The sequence below is a fragment of the Talpa europaea genome (genome assembly GCF_964194135.1).
Source record: "Talpa europaea genome assembly, chromosome: 1".
NCBI classification, from domain to species: Eukaryota; Metazoa; Chordata; class Mammalia; order Eulipotyphla; family Talpidae; genus Talpa; species Talpa europaea.
In genome coordinates this window covers 54545574-54563263 of record NC_140073.1, presented here as the reverse complement: position 1 = coordinate 54563263, position 17690 = coordinate 54545574, and the positions used below count along the sequence as shown (strand labels likewise).

The 17690-nt window shown below is 38.6% G+C and overlaps 1 protein-coding gene across 18 annotated transcripts in view; it reads left to right on the top strand.

The window, feature by feature from the left end:
• DLG2 (discs large MAGUK scaffold protein 2) overlaps positions 1 to 17690 on the top strand; it is a gene marked incomplete at both ends in the record, with an annotated part of 1956162 nt that overhangs the window by 1617693 nt on the left and 320779 nt on the right. For all 18 annotated transcript variants that reach the window (XM_084247148.1, XM_084247146.1, XM_084247145.1 and 15 more), the window contains one exon: positions 637 to 739. In XM_084247148.1, coding sequence (XP_084103274.1) covers positions 637 to 739 — 103 coding nt within the window. The remainder of the gene's footprint in view (positions 1 to 636; positions 740 to 17690) is intronic.

Below are 17690 nucleotides of genomic sequence, written 5' to 3'. Positions count from 1 at the left end.
GGGAATTAGCAACAGCAACATCCACATCAATTCCAGGCATTCTTTATTTCATTTTGTCAGAATTCATTCTGGAATTGTGCATGAGAAATGGGGCAGTCAAGTTTATTTTGGAACAAGACTCAGGGCTGTCTAACTAAGCTTGGGATAACAGGACCAGGCAAAGGACCAAGCAGAGGGATCTGGCAGGCAGCTAGCCCCAGCCCATCCAGTCTCCCCAGAACCTCACCTGAATATATGAACCTCTCAGCATGTACTTGTCTATGTACATTACATGTGTCTTTTTATTGCCCTGTCTTTCCTCTAATTTTGAAAATTTCTATTTATCCTAGAAGCCTGGGAAACTCACAGAGGCATAGTAAATGTACAAGCTAAAATTCCAGCAGACATGGATAGACAAAATAGTTTCAGACCATGCTGCAAACACCATGAGATAAAATTTCATGGGTCTGCTAACTAAAAGTTACCATGAGCATGAAACTTGCCAAGTTAACACTCAAATACCTGGGTCCGTACATGAGGACTTGTGAGCCATGTGGTTTCAACTTAGACAAGTACTCCCTTTGGGGAAATGATTTCCTTTCATCATAATAGTATGGCTTCTGAACTACCCAAATTCTCTGTCTTCCTTGCTTTCAGGTAAATGGCATTGATCTTCGTGGCGCGTCCCATGAGCAAGCTGCTGCAGCTCTGAAGGGGGCTGGACAGACGGTGACAATTATAGCACAATATCAACCTGAAGGTCAGTGAGAATATGAACTTAGAGTGCTCTCATGTGTTTCTATCTGAATGTGTCATCACCAATAAGGCTTCTTAAAACTGTGGTGAAAAATCAATGGTCATGTCCAAAGAACAGGAGGCTTTGCTATCTTAATCTTCTGGGAAAACATCATGTCGTTAGAAAGCCCTGTCAGGAAAAGTGAATTCAAATAAATAACAACTGACATTAACTTTATTTCATGTATATTCTTATCTGGTTTATACTTTTGGTTAGCCATGGATAGCAGAAAAACAATTAAGATTTTAGAAAGTTAGAGGGAGAAAGTACATTTTCAGAAATAGACCATGATCAGTAGACCATATTCTCTTATTCTCTCTGTGTGACCTTAGATCCTGTTAGAAATAGCATGGTTTTTGAATGATCTTGGGGTGGATTTTTTTTTTTTGCCTTTTCTACTCTATCATCACTTGTTTGGAATACGTCACTGTAAACCGAGGATTTGTGTGATGTCAAAAATTGGATTAGCCATGCCCTGCTATTTGATTTGTTTCACATTTATTTCTGTGATGAGAGTGATGTTCAATGAGAAAACTGGGGTGTTACCTGTTGTGTGGTTGATTTCTTTGCAATTTTATCTATGAATTGTTCCTTTGTTAATGGAGCATAGGCATACCACTGTGCGCTTTATGTTCTGAAAAAAAAAAAAAAGACTATATTTTCTGTCTTCAAGAAATGTGGTGGTTGTTTCAGTCCTCATGGCTAGCAGAGAGGAGTATTAAGTAGTTGAACATGAAAGTACTAGAGTACTAGGATGCCATCGAGCATGTGCCTTAGTGTGTGTATGTGGGGGGGATGGAAAGGGGTATATAAGGAGCTCATTTGGCTGTTTCAAGTGATTCTTTCTTAACATTCTGTACTTTATCAAGATGCCTATTCAAATCCTGTCTTACAAATTATATAGATCAATTTTTAAAAGTGCTTCCAAAGAAACCTGCAAGTTAGAACAACAAACTTATTTCAAATTCTGAATTACAGAACAGATTCACAGGGTGACTTCCCTATTTTAATAGTCTAACCGTATTCTAACTTGTCACAACTTTAAATCAGTTGGAAATGTGAGAATGCAACATCAAGTTATCATTTTTCCCCTTTGCAAATTTAATTTAACTGTTGTTTGAGATGGGAAACTGATTGTTATCGTTTGTCATTTAGGTCCACTTAATTTATAATATATATTTAGAAAATGATGAATAATTTATCTTTAAAATAAGAGTGAAGAGAAGAGCATGCCGTGGAGAATCCATTAAGAAATTCTCACCAGGTCCCCTCATTTGCACCAGTTGTAAGATAACCATGATGAGACAAGTTTTTACTGACATTTTCTTTGGGATAATGAAGTGCCAGGCTTTCAGTAAATAAGGTTTTCAGTTACATTCAAATACTTTGACCAGGAATTTTCTAGATGTCTTGCTCGATATTATTATTATTTTTTGGTTATTTATCAGTTTTTATTTATTTATTTATTTAATACATTTTTATGTCATTTTCCATTTTTGCACAATATATGCATTTTCATCTTGGTTATAGTCCCCATAAAATTCCCACCCCCCTTGTTTTGACCCTAATCCTTCCTTCCTTCCTCCCCCCACAGTGTGTCTCTGGTTTATAGTTGCTTGTTGATTTTGATTTTTACTTTATTATAATTAGTTTTTTTCCTGGTCCCTTATTTAGCTTTTCTAAATTCCTGCTATGAGTGAGACTGCCTGGTATTTTTCTTTGGCATTCATAAAATTCAGCCTTTATCCCCATCCAATATCTGCCTTTAAGGATTTTTTAAATCTTATTGAGGAGAAAGAAATCAGATACAATTCATAAGGATCATTTTCTGATGGCATAAAATTAAAATTGTATGATATTGGTACTATCGTGAAGAATTACAAATGTCAGGAGTCAGAAAGGTTCAAGAGTACTTCATGGAAATGCAGGGATGCAGACAGACCTGGAATAATTGATGGAATTTCTATTCTATAGAAGAAGGAAAAAGAATAGTTTGCTAACATACATAAGACTGTGAGTTCCAAAAGCTACTATTTCATCTGATTTTCATACCTGTGCAGCATTTCTTTGAGTGTATATTCTACAATTTCTTTATCCATTCATCTGTTCAAGGGCACTTAGGTTGATTCCATGACTTGGCAACTGTGGACAGTATTTCTATGTGCATAGGTATTACAGTTTTTATATTTTTATGATAAATGCCCAATAGAGGTATTGTTTCACTCATCTCTGGAATAAAAATAATACACACAAAAAAATACATGGGCAAAATATTGCAGAAAAACAGCTTAAACACTGTCAAAGAATTTAATGGTCTCTAGAAGCAATAGTGGGGAGGGAGTGAGGGACAGGGGACAGGAGACAGATGGGGCACGGCTCGAGTGATTTGGTGAGGGTGAGTGGAACATGTGCACATATGGAAAAGCAAAAATGTAACCATAAAATTAAAATGGAAATTGAAACAATTAAAGTTGTTTAAAAGATTATAGCTCCAGTGAACTGTTTTTCACTGATAAATCTATCTCTAGTGTAATACAATAATTGCTATTTCTTAAAAAATTGCTGAACTAATGAATAAAGGTTTACCATTCCTCAGTACTTAAGTTTCTGCTGAAGATAATTGAAGATTATCAATTTGAAGGGATTCATTTTTACTAGTTGCACTTTTTTATATTTGCTTCAAACCAGAAAATAAATGTTAAACGAGTGTGTATTCCAAAATACAAAATCATTTCCAACAGTGTTTTTCATACTTAGCACATTTTTTGAAATCATTGTAAAGAAATTATAATTATCATAATGTGGCAATAAATGTCTTCCTTGGCAAGTTGTACTGTGAAAAGTATGGCCAATGTTGTTCTACTAACTTCTGCTTAAAATGAGCTTGACCCCAGATGTCTGAATTTCTCTATCATCAATCTTATTTAATGTCTAAATTTGAGTGGAATCAAGCCAAATTTGAAGAGTCACATACAAAATATGTTCATTTCTGGCATTGTGACTATGATTCATTTTTACTATTTTTCTAAAAATCCAATTTGTATAACATGCTTACTTTGAAATTAACACATATTATAGTAATATGAAGAAAATAATGAATTATTTTTCTCTTTTTAATTTTTTTAAATTTTTGTTAGGATTTATTTATTTATGCATACAAGAACTGGTGTGTAAGCCAGAGGTGCAAGAGGTGAGAGGATCGCCAGAGACAGAGCGGGGAACAGAACAGGCGGATTGACAGAAACACATTGCTGAGGGGAGCAGAGGGCCAGGCAGGAGAGGTCTGCTGCACCATGTGGGTAGCTCCCTGGCCGGCCTGATGGAACTGTACTGCTGTAGTGGCTGGCAGTAGCTTGATAGCACTGTTTTTAACCCCTGCGCCACCAGGGATGCCCTCCTCTCATTTTTAAAGATCATGTATGTGATGCTTCAGAAATAATTCTATTTAAGCAATGTGGGAATCTAATTCTTATTGAAACTTTTGTCCTCTACCCAATTAATTATTTTTTAGATCTTCATCATTGTTTTATTATTTTTGTGCTATTGTTTTTATTTTATATATTTTTAAATCATTTTTATTTTTGTACAATGTATGCATTTTCATCTTGATTATAGTCCCCATGCAATCCCCACCCCCCCTTGTTTTGATCCTACTCCCTCCCTTGCCCCAGTAGTGTGTCTCTGGTTTATAGATGCTTGTTGATTTTGATTTTTACTTTATTTATAATTAGTCTTTTTCATGGTCCCTTATTTAGGTTTTCTAAATTCCTGCTATGAGTGAGACAATCTGGTATTTGTGGTGCATATACACAATGGAATATTACTAAGCAATCAAAAAAGATAAATGCATGCAATTTGCAGCAACATGGATAGAGCTGGAAGGGATCTACTCAATTATTAAAGTTACTCCAAAATTACTTCATTAAAAAAAAAACAAAAACAAATGCATTCCCCCTACACAACACATACACATATTTACCTCTCCTTACCCTTCTCAAGCAATCTTCCCCTTTGATTTCAGAATTACCTTTCTAAAAGTTATGACCCTAAATTGCTGTTCACAGGCTCCCAGCCCTGTAAAATATGGTCCCAGCCAACATGCATGTCCCTCCTACCCACCCACCCCCACCCACCAGCATCACCCTTTTTCATTCTCCCACAGTGCACAGGAATTGATTACAGTTTATTAGTTACAGAATGTCTCTTCCCTTATTTTTCATTTCGCAAGGGAGATAATGTAATATTTTCAGTGTGTTGACAAATATTAGTGGTGAGGTGCTTCAGTAATATTTGCTGAGTGAATATGAAATGAATGGCTGTAGGATGTGATATTAGGATACAGAAATGGTAACTCAGTCCCTGGATTAAACATATGGTGTTAATGCAGTTTTGGGATGGTGCCTTTTTGCTTTTTATTCAAAATCTTTAGCAAAGGTAGTGGACAGACTTGTTTTGAATGGCAGAAATTCTACAGCTGTTGTTTTACAATCTAGCAGGGAAAAAAAGTGATTAAAGTTCTCAATCTGAAGTTTTGTTTTTTTTTTTTTTAAACTCTTAAACTCAACTTTAACACCACTGATGAAAAACAGGACATTAATTGCAACATGATTTTATTTTTGTCAAAGAGTTTCTAACAGCATTTCTTTTAGACCCCAATCTGGGTCAGATTGAGGTAAATCTTTAACATTTGTTACCTTCTCACTAATTTAACATGAAGTTACTGACTGAAACAGGAATAATAAAATTTAGGTGTTCCAGGGCGCCCAGGTGGTGCAAGGGGTTAAGTTTTAGCACTATGAAGCTCTCCGCAGCCACTGCAGCAAGAATTCCATCCCCGGCTGGCCTGGGAGTTGACCCACAAGGCACAGCAGACCTCTTCTGTTGCGCCTGCTGCTCCCCACAGCAGTGTATTTCAGAAGATCTGCCTTTTCTGCTCCCCACTCTGTCTCTGGTGAATCATCTCACCCCCTCCGCCGCATGTCTGTCCTGTACCCCAGTTCTTGTATGAATAAATAAAAAATCTTTAAAAATAAATAAATAAATAAACCTTAGGTGTTCAGTAGAAGAACCAAGTGGATGATAACAGGATGATATAATTGTGGGATAAAGCACAAAATGGAGACAATTAATTACCATTTTGTCCCTAAGAAATCCACCAATATCCTCTTGCCTTTATTGTGACTACACAGGACATTGGTAGGGATGCTTCAAGGGTTTCTAATGAAGGTGGGAAAGTTAACGGTGATACACACCATACACACCAGTAAGCAAGTAGACAGTGAGGGGCCTGATTTCCTCTTTTTTTTTTTTTTAAGAGCCCATGTCTTTTTTTTTTTTTTTAAGATTTATTTATTTATTTATTTATACAAGCACTGGGTACAGTCAGAAGCACGGGAGGGTGAGAGAATTCACCAGAGCCAGAGCAGAGAGCAGAGCAGGCCGACTGAAGTACACTGCTGAGGGGAGCAGCGGGCGGCAGGAGAGGCCTGCGCGCCATGTGGGACCCTTGCTGGTGGCCGGGGATCAAACCAGCGCTGCAGAGGCTGCTGGCAGCTTCCCAGGCCAGCACTCAACCCGCTGCACCACCAGGGGAGGCCCTGATTTCCTTTTAAGAAAATATTTCAGCTCAATAAGCCAGAAAAAAAAAAGAAAAATACCGGATGGTCTCACTCATAGCAGGAATCTAGAAAATTTAAATAAGGGACCAGGAAAAAGAATAACTATAAGAAAGAAAATATCAAATTAACCAACAACTATGAACCAGAGACACTCTATGGGGGGTGGGGGGCGGGGAAAGGAGGGATTGGGGTCAAAATAAGGGGGTTGCAATTGTATGGGGAATATAAAAATAAAATTAAATTAAAAAAAAAGAAAATATTTCACCTCTTAAAAGAAGAGTCCAAGGGACGGTGTTGAGTATTGTCTGGAGACCAATAAAGGTGATCTCATTTATTAAATGATGCAGAGTGGCCATGTGTTCATTTATACATTCACTCAATCAATAGATAATTTTTGCTGAATACTGACTATGCCTCAGTCATGTTCTAGGGAAATGATATAACAATGATCCAAAAACCCCTTTTAAATAAACATAGAATTTATCAGATGATAATAAGTAGTATGAATAAATAAGAAGGAAGGTAAAGGTGATAGTGACAGAGGATCAGAATGTGGGTAAGGAAGTGCTTGCTAATAAGAACCTTTCAACAGACACCCTAAAGAAGTGGGGGAGTAACCATGCAGGAAGCTAGAGGAAAAAATAAATTATTCTAGTTTTGCCTACCAAGTGGTCCCAGAGCCAGCACATAGATATCAAATGAGAGCTTTTTTAAAAATAAATAATCTTCAGGCCCAACCCAGGTCTTCTAAGTCACAATCTACATTTTATGAAGATCTACAGTTACTTGGATGTACATTGGACTTTGGGAAGCACTGCTCTAGAATACTTAAAGATCCTGCAAAAAATGTCATTTCTCACTAATGGGTTGGACTGTCTTTCCCTAGAATACTAGGCAAAGGCACATGGGGCTGGGTGACCAGTTTTGATTTCTGGTGTTTTATTCAAGGATTTGTTTTACTAGTGACAGGTCGGGCAGGCTGCTGGGGATCTAAGATGTTCTGTGTCATTCAACTCTCTTTTGCCTCCCCTCTAAATGCAGACTATCAGATATTCATAAATCTTGCTAGAACTCCTCAACTAGGAGACATATACCTATTCAGGCTTTCATCCCTTTTATTATGGTCTCGTCTACAAATGAGGAAAGAAACAGTGGGTTGGGATGAGGTCAGACTGAACCCAATTCTGACACAGGCCTCTATGACCTAAAAGAAAGTAAACAACACTCTGAGATTTTAGTAACTTGCTACATGTTAAAGCAAAAGATCGGGCCTTCCCGGTGGCGCAGCGGTTGAGCGCTGGGTTGCGAGGCTGCCCACGGCCTCTGCGGCGCCGGTTCGATCCCCGGCTGCTCCCAGGCCACCGGAGGAGGGTCCCACATGGCGCGCAGACCTCTCCTGCTGCCCGCTGCTCCCCTCAGCAGTGTACTTCGGTCCTTCTGCCTGCTCTGCTCCCCGCTCTGGCTCTGGTGAATTCTCTCACCCTCCCGCGTTTCTGACTGTACCCAGTGCATGTATAGACAAAAACAAACAAACAAACAAACAAATAAATAAAACATGCCTCTAAAAAAAAAAAAAAAAAAAAAATAATAAAAAATAAAGCAAAAGATCATTTAAATAACATTTTTTACCCCTTTTAAATTTTAAAGTTAATTCAGAAAGAAAAGTATATATCCTTTTCAGCTTGAAGTGAAACTCTGATCTTATTTAGAATAACTGCTGAATTAAGTCACCAAGCGTGAACCAGACTTGGACACCGTGGTGCATTTTGCTATAGAGTCAAAGATAGGACGAAAGCTAGAATTGGGTATGTGATTTATCCTCTTGTACCTGAATGTTCTCAGAAATGAGAGTATTATGACATCCAAGAAGCGGACTTACAATGCAGACTATATTTCTCTCTTTAAATCAGTGTTTACATAAGTTTATGCATATGAATGAGCAGCTGTGGCATGTTCTTAGTGCAGATAATTTGCATCTTAAATGCCCAAGCAACCTTCATAAAGTCCAGCTGTGGGACTTGGTCAGAAATTGCATCAGCATCATCAGGGAACATTTAAGATGAGCTTTGGAATGAGAAGTACCATCAAGCCTTGGCACTGAGAACACCAGCATTCTAGCACCAACCCTAGCTCTAGCTCGGTGGCTTTGTGCTGGTTATTCATCTCTGCGAGTTAAGTGTTCTCAGTTATTAAAAAAAATAGCGTATCTAATAAAGCACACCTGAAACTTATGTTATATTGTAAAACTATATTGATAAATTTTATTTTATTTTATATATTTTTACATCATTTTTCATTTTTGCACAATGTATGCATTTTCATCTTGCTTGTATTTCTCATACAATTCCCACCCCCCTTATTTTAACCCTATTCTCTCCTCCCCTCATCACCCTCCCCCCCCTTATTATGTCTCTGATTTATAGTTGCTTGTTGATTTTGATTTTTACTTTATTATAATTGGTCTTTTTCCTGGTCCCTTATTTCGGTTTTCTAAACTCCTGCTATGAGTGAGACCATCCGGTATTTTTCTTTTTCTTTCTGGCTCATTTCACTGAGCATGATCCCTTCCAGCTCCATCCACGTTGCTGCAAATTGCATGAGTTTATCTTTGTTCAATAAATAGTGCTGGGAAAACTGGGTCGCTACATGCAAAAGAATGAAGCTTGACTACTACTACACACCATGCACAAAAACCAATTCAAAATGGATTAAAGAACTAGACATAAGACCTGAAACCATAAAATATATAGAAGGAAATAATAGGTGAAACACTACATGACATACACCTCAGCAACAGCTTTAAAGACTTCAATAATTTTTTTAAAGAACAACATAAATTTATATGAACAGATATTGGGGGAAAAGTTTAGGGTAAATAAAACATTTTCAGAAGAACTCTCCAGTTACTGAATTGTAGCTAAAAATATTATCCCTCAAGAGCCAAATAAGGGATCGGGGGAAAAATAATAACAATAAAAAGAGTTAACAGGCAACTATAAATGAGAGGCATCTGCAGGGGAGGAGGAGGGAAAGGGATAAGAACAGGGGAGGGAAGAGCACAAGAGACTGTGGTGATGGTGCACAGGTGAATTGGTGGTGGGAATTCTGTGGGGACTACACCCGAGAGGAAAAAGCAAACATTGTACAAACATGAACAATGATGTAAAACATATATAAATAAATTATATTAATAAAAAATATTACCCCTCACGTGATAGAGTAGCCTAAATTCTGTTACTTGAAAGTACTGTCACTAATATTACATTTTTTGGTACTTTTTGCATGCTTTTTGTATTCTTTAAAAAAAATGTCTGCACAATCCAGTTAATTCGATACCTTCTGTGTGGTTTAGCCAGAGTCATTGAGAAGTAGGCATTAAAAGTTGGAAGAATCCTTACAGACCATCTCGTCCAGTTGCCCCATTTCACAGACAGGAGAACTGAAGTTGAGGCAGCATCCTAATAAGAAAACACTTCAATCTCTTAAAAGTTGTCAGAGCTACTAAAGCTAAGGTTAGCTGAGCAGCTGATAAACTCCTTAACTCTTTTCATTTATTCTAGTAGCTCATAATGACAGATAATATCCAAATATCCAAAGGAATATATTCCAATAAGATCATTATCATCCAGTAGACATAAAGGGGTTTCAAAGATTATTCTAGAGTCTCAGGACTTTCTCAAATATATGACTTCACTTTCATTTCTAGTTTTACTGTTACCAGTTTCTACTGCTCCTGTAATCATAATAGAATGATAAAAATATATATGAGAACTTTCAAAATATGAGCAATAATTGTCAATTAAAAAAAATCATCAATTTAGGAATGTCGATAATTCAATACTTATTTCAACTATGCTATTGTTTTCCCCTCCCCCATCCTCACTGCAGCACCCATCATATAGCCAGCCAACCATCATCTGTCCACCCATCCATTCACCCACTCATTCTTCCAGCTACCTGTAATCAGTAAGCTCATCCTTTGTTATGCTCTGTATTGCCTCATAATGGGTTTCTCCAAATGTTTTATGTTAAATCTGGTTTAATTCATCTGATGGACATATCCAAATTTTCATCCAAAGATTAGGGAGAAAACTTAAATAAAATTTCACATGCCTCTAGAAATAGTATTGCCTATCCATATCTTTGTCCAAATCTCATTTTTAGATACATCACATTCCACTAGCATATACTGCCTCTTCCTGCAACTAGAAGTCTCCCAGAATGTTCTCTCACTCAGTGTATTCTTTTCCAAACTTTCTGCCGATTGCTTTCCATCTGACACAAAAGCACCATCAGGGCTTCCCCTGGTGGCACAGCGGTTGAGTGCTGGGCTGCGAGGCTGTGGGCAGCCTCTGCAGCGCCAGTTCGTTCCCCCGCCACTGGCGAGGTTCCCATAAAAAAAAAAAAGGCACCATCAACTGTGATTCCTACATACATGATCTACAGATTCATAGGAGGTTTTCTCCAAATACTTAAATGAGTAGTGATGTAATGTTCCTCTCTCCATGTCCAAACTCTGCTTTATAACTAGAGAAATGTAATGAGGACAAAGGGAAGTATCATTTCCCAGCACTTAGAAACTTTGGACCTCTATCTATCCTAGGAATACAACATCTCAGACTTATGTCAAAAGGCTTCAAAATATTTACAAAGCTGATTATAGGTCATGCCTCATCCCACTGTAACACTTCTGTTCCCATATGACAGCTCTATTCCATAATTAAATATATTGACCTTTGGGTGTCCCACCTTATGATTTTATATTATTTGGGTGATTACTTGGCATCAAGTGACATACATCACTCACTAATACTGAACTAAGCTAAATATATCCTTGTGCTAGAGATATTTTGACAACTAAGTAGATCTCTTAGATCCATACCTGTCATGAGCAACATCCATATCAAATACATGGAAATTTTAAAGGATTCTAATCCTATTTTTGACTATATAAGTATTACAAAATGATCAGCAGTCCTCATTAGATGATGCTTCCATTTGATACAGTATTTTAGTACATTAAAGAATTTTAAAAGTATTTTACAAGGACAAACAGGAGAATATAAACTCAGACAAATTTAAGTAACTTAACTTCATAGTCTAGGTTCCCAGTCCAATTTGCTTCTACATCTGTTTAAATAGCCCCCTATTTAACTCAGTCCCCAAATTTAATAATGAGTAATAAGGCATCTTTCTTTTCCTTTCCCTGTCTCTGCAGCTGATGCTACATTGGCCACACCCACGCCACATTAGTTTTCTGAACATTGATGCCCTTGTTTGTTAATTAAGGAGGTTAGAGAGTTTATTTTTAAGTCTCTTTCCAGCTGACATTCTGTGAAATTTAGTTTACTGTGTCTTCTAATTAAGACCTATCATCAAAGAACAATAATTACAAACAGGTAATTTTTAAATGTTCTCTTTTTATCCCACACATTTTAAACACATGGAAATTCTGCTTTAACTCACCTGTGGGAAGAGGAAAGGTTTATATCTGTGGAAATTGCTCTTTCTGTATCCAGTAGGATTTAAACAAACCCTCTAAAAATGAGTTTAAGTTTAATTCAAACAGGAACTCTTACTGTTTGTTGGAACTTTTAAGATGAAATACTTACTGTACACAGTCTCTTTTTCTAGAGACCTGTTGTAGCTTAAATCTTAAATCTTAGCTTAATAAATTACTAAGTTTGAAAATAGACTTATTGTACTGAAAGGAAGAATTGTAAAATAATCAATCAGAAATTCAATGCTGCAGAAAGCTAAAATAGTGGTGATGTCTTGAATTCTCAATATGATAAGTAATAACATATTTAGGATGGAAAACTGAGGCCTGGGAAATATAAAGTATATATCTTCAATGGGCTTTATAGATTTTTGAATCCAAATAAGATTCCTATAAATCATTTGATTAAGTCTGTAAAAAACAAAATATATCAAGTGGACTTTGATTCAGTAATCTGCACTCACTTCTATTCCCTCCTCAGTTTCCTCATATTTGTATCCCCATTGCTATGTGTGACTTGCTTTCTTAATAGAGTTGCTGATGCATTGCAAACATTAACTAGTGGCGGAGAAAAAAAATGCATTTATTCAGTCTTCACCCATCTTTATATTAAATGCTTCCAATAAATGTTGCTGTCTGGGACATTGGAGGAAAAACAATGAGCAAAATAGCCATGCCTTTTTCTTTTTTTTTAAGATTTATTTATTTATACAAGCACTGGGTACAGTCAGAAGCGCAGGAGGGTGAGAGAATTCACCAGAGACAGAGCGGGGAACAGAACAGGCAGACTGACGAAACATACTGCTGAGGGGAGCAGCGGGCGGCAGGAGAGGTCGGCTGCCAGGGATCGAACTGGCACTGCAGAGGCTGCGGGCAGCTTCATAGCCCAGCGCTCAACCGCTGCATGGTGCAAGGGGTTAATTCTCAGCACTATCAAGCTATAACCAGCCACTGCAGCATGAGTTCGATTCCTGGCCAGGGAGGTGAACCATATGGCGCAGCAGACCTCTCCTGTCTCATCCGCTGCTCCCCTCAGCAGTGTATTTCAGTAGATCTTCCTGTTCTGCTCCCCACTCTGATGAATCCTCTCACTCCCCACACCTCTGGCCTGTATCCCAGTTCTTGTACGCATAAATAAATAAATTTAAAAAAAAAGTAGGACCACAACGACGAATTATACACATTAAGACTAGCCCTCTAGAAAGTGAAAAGCAATTGGATGTAGAGTCTTTTTTTAATCTTTTGGGCTACTTTATTTATTTTTTATATAATTTTTTTTATTTTTATATTCCCCATACAATTGCGACCCCCTTATTTTGACCCCAATCCTTCCCCTTCCCGCCCCCCACCCCCCATAGAATGTCTCTGGTTCATAGTTGTTTGTTGATTTTGATTTTTTCTTTATTATTGTTATTCTTTTTCCTGGTCCCTTATTTAAGTTTTCTAGATTCCTGCTATGAGTGAGACCATCCGGTATTTTTCTTTTTCTTTCTGGCTTATTTCGCTGAGCATGATCCCTTCCAGCGTCATCCATGTTGATGTAGATTCTTTAAGAGTCTAGATACTAAAATACATCCTTAGGGTACACTAAGCCAGACCCAACCAAAACAATCTGATCTAGATAGATGGTTAAGAAGCCATTTCAAGAAAGTATTATTTTCTTTTAATTATAAGGATGAATGGCATTCATTTGTTAAAGCAGAACAGAGGAAAGAGTTGAAAGCAGGAGGAATGACAGGTGTGTCAAGTCAGCTATGGAGGGGTGAGGATGGTGCTTAAGATGGTGAGACCAGGAGGCACAGGCGGGCCATGCAGAACTGCTTTAAGCATTTGGCTCTTTCTCCTGAAAGTGCAGTGTTGAAAGGTTTTGAGAAAGGAGCTGGCAGGACCAGAAAGATGGCTTTCACTACTAAGTGGAAAATGGAAAATAAGCTAGAAAGCTCTGAAGAGGCCCAAGGACCAGCAGAAAAGCACTGATTTGTTAAGAGATGGATAATCAGAGTTGTGGGCGAATAGGTAGAGAATAAACAGACTCAAGGGACGGGGGGGGCGGGGAAGGGGGAGGAGGAATAAGTGTTGAAATCAATAAGCATAACTAGTGGCCTATTAAAATACATTAATTCATCCATTTCATTATAAAATATGACAGAGCATTATTGACTAGTTCCAATGTAAATAAACATTTCAGGGAAAATCATGTTTTATTCATCTGTGTATTCTTAGTTTTTGCTCAGTGCTTAGCCCATAGTAAGCATTTCATAAAGGTAGAGCTAATGAAAATAAATAAATAAATGAAATTATGGCAATGCATAAGTGCATTTATTTCACAGGAATGATAGCTTCACATTTGAAATTTTAACTGAAGTAGAGTGAAATATAGATGAGAGGGCCTCCCTGGTGGCGCAAGGCGTTAAGCACCGCACTATGAAGCAATCCGCAGCCTCTGCAGCACGAGTTCGATCCCCGGGCAGGAAGCAGCCCACATCGCTCAACAGACCTCTCCTGAATTGCCCGCTGCTCCCCTCAGCAGTGTATTTCAGTCAGTCTGCCTGTTCTGCTCCCTGCTCTGTCTCTGGTGAATCCTCTCCCCCACCACAACTGTGGCCTGTACCCCAGTTTTTGTATGCATAAATAAATAAATCTTAAAAAAAATATAGGGAGAGAGATGAGAAAAGAGAGAGAAAGGGTATGATGAGAATAAAAAGAATAACTAGAGCTAGCCTGAACCCTGAACCCAGTGTGGGTTCTACTGCTTCCCAGGTTCTACTGCTGGAACTATTTGTTCATATACAAATAAGGAAACATATGCAGAAAGCATAAGTGGTTTCTCAAGGTCACACAACTAAACATTTGAGTAAAACTAGGATCCAGTCTCAGACAGAAAGATGACAGGACAACCGTGTGTTAACTATCCCCCAATAGGAGAAAGGAAAAGTCCCCAGATGCACATGATGATCAGTGGGTGAGAGCTGGTAAATGGCAAGGGATGGAGGGGTGAGGAGAGCCCACAGAAGCAAAGATGTCATGTATCCAGTGTGAAAGGGGAGAGGTACAGAGGGGGCAAAAATTGAGTCTGAAGGGGAAACTGAGGTAGGAGGTACAGGCAGGGCAAGCGGTAAGCACCACAGCGGGGCAGCACCAGTTATAATCAAGAACCAAGCCAGGCAGTAGATGCTGGACCAGGGAGAAGATCCCGGGTAGGGGGGTATGTTCTCTTCTTTGATCATTTGTTACTGCTGCACTTCCTTCCTGAATCTGAGAGTCTTCTGCTTACAATTTGGTGCCGAGCAGTTGCAGCCCCAAAGTGGAGTATAGGCAGGTGGAAATGTCAGTGTTTATTATATTGCTGTGTTTCTAAGTGAATTGCAACCTCTCTGAACCTGAGTTACTTCACTAATAATGAAGGGGTGATCCTCTTTACTTTTAAAACTAACAGCTGGAGAAAATGGACATGGGGTGTCTGGAATATATCAAGCCATCCATAAACAGCTAGTGTCACATCAAGGCAACAAGCTTGTCTGAGTCAGCACTGTGCTCCCCTCTGCTCTCCTCAGAGGCTGGCCTTGGACGTGGTGCTTTCTCTGAGAGGGTCAGAGAGCTTCCCAGAGGCTGGGAAACAGTAATGGTGGCAGCAAACATGGATGGAGCTGGAAGGGATCATGCTCAGTGAAATAAGCCAGAAAGAAAAAGAAAGGTTTCGGATAGTTTCACTTATAGGAGGAATATAGGGAAACCAAATAAAGGATCAGAAAAAAAATTATAATAAATTAAAAAACAAAATTAACAGGCAACTATAAATCAGAGACATTCTGAAGGGGAGGTAAGAGCACAAGGGACTATGGGATGGTGCGCGGGTGGCTAGGTGGTAGGCACTAGACCTGAGAGGAGAAAGCATACATTGTACAAAAAGGAAGAATGATGTAAAATATATAAAAGTCAAAAATAAAAGGACTTCCTACTCTGAAATCAGATAGATACAGTTCAAATTCCAGCTTCATCAAACTAACAGCTGTGTAACTTTCAACAAATCACTTCACCTCTCAGAATATCATTTATCTGTATAACGGGGACTTACATCTATCTCAGAGAATGATTTGAGGGTTAAATAAATCAATAATTTAAAAATGCCAAGCACAGTTCCTAACAAATAGTACATTATCAATAAGTGGTAATTACTATTATGGGAATTACCAGGAAGACCAGAAAGCTTTATTTTTTTTTTATTGTCTTACATTATTGTTCATTTTTGTCCAGTAACTGGTTTCTCATCTCAGGTATATTCCCTGTAGTTCTCCTGCCACCACAGCACCCCTGATCCATCACCATAGCCCCTTGTGCTCTTCCTTCACCTGTTATGTCCCCTCCCCCTCCCTTGCTGTATGCCTCAGGCCTGTGGTCAGCTTGCTAGTTTGTATTTTTTTTACCTTTTGTTGGGTTTCTCTACATCCCACCTGTAAGCGAAACCATCCAACACTTTTCTTTTTCCTTCTTACTTTGCTTAGCATAATCCCAGCTCCATCCACGTAGGCACAAATGGCATGAGGGCCAGAAAGCTTATAATGCAGTTATTCCCTGGTAACCGAGAGAAGCAGATCCAGAGGGGAAGAGAACAAAAAGAAAGCTCTTGGGAGACTCTGGAGACAGGCTTTTGAGGGGTTTCTATAACTGACAACATTGATGCAGAAATAACTCCCTTTGTGATGTGGGAGCATCATAAAAACTGCCCTATGGAGTTCTACGATCCAGTGAGGAATTGCTGGAGCAAGGGGTGAAGTGGGGGTGTGGACAGGCTGTGTGGCCCTTGATTCAATACCACTCTCCCCACAACAGGGTTTGTTGTTTTTCACGTTTGTCCTTGAATACATGAAGCAGGGATTCGGACACCAAAAAACAGTATCAGGTTTTATTTTAGCAGGCAGCAGGAAAATTTGTTCAAATCAAGGTATGTGTATGGTTAGGATATTAAAAAAAAAAAAAAAAGCTGTGAGTTCAGTTAATTATTCACTGAAGGTAAACTCCATCAGTGTCAAATTTTGTCTATTTTCTCGCTGCTATGTTCTCAGCCCCTAGCACAGTGTGTGTCACGTAGTGGGTTTTCAAGACTTTATTTATAGAATGACTGGATGAACTAAACAGTTATTCATCCCTGTAGTGTATCTTGAACTGTATGTAATGGAGCAAATACAACCCCACTGAAGTGCCTGTTGGGAGTCATATTGGTGACAGAGAACCCCCAAACATTGATTTTCTCTGCTGAAAACATGGTCAATCTGTGAGAGCAGTATTTGGCTCCAAGATTGATTCTGGCATCACTACTGATCAATTTTCCTTTTTCAAATTTAGTTTGTGAAATCAAAAAATTAAGCAAACGGGGCCTCCGAAGGCGCAGGTGGTTGAGTGCCACACTGTGAAGCTGTCTGCCAGCCAGTCGGCAAGGGTCCCACATGGCGCGCAGACCTCTCCTGTCTCGCCCGCTGCTCCCCTCAGCAGTGTATTTCATCAGTCTGCCTGTTCTGCTCCCCGCTCTGTCTCTGGTGAAACCTCTCACCCTCCCACACCTCTGGCCTGTACCCCAGTTCTTGTATAAATAAATAATAAATCTTTAAAAAAAATAAGCAAACAGTAGACGTTTTCTGCAATGAACATAAGTGCAACTTTGTGCATTTTTTTAAAGATTTATTTATTTTGTGCATTTTTTTAAAGATTTATTTATTTAGGCATACAAGAACTGGGGTACAGACCAGAAGTTTGGGGGTGAGAGAATTCACCAGAGACAGAGTGGGGAACAGAACAAGCA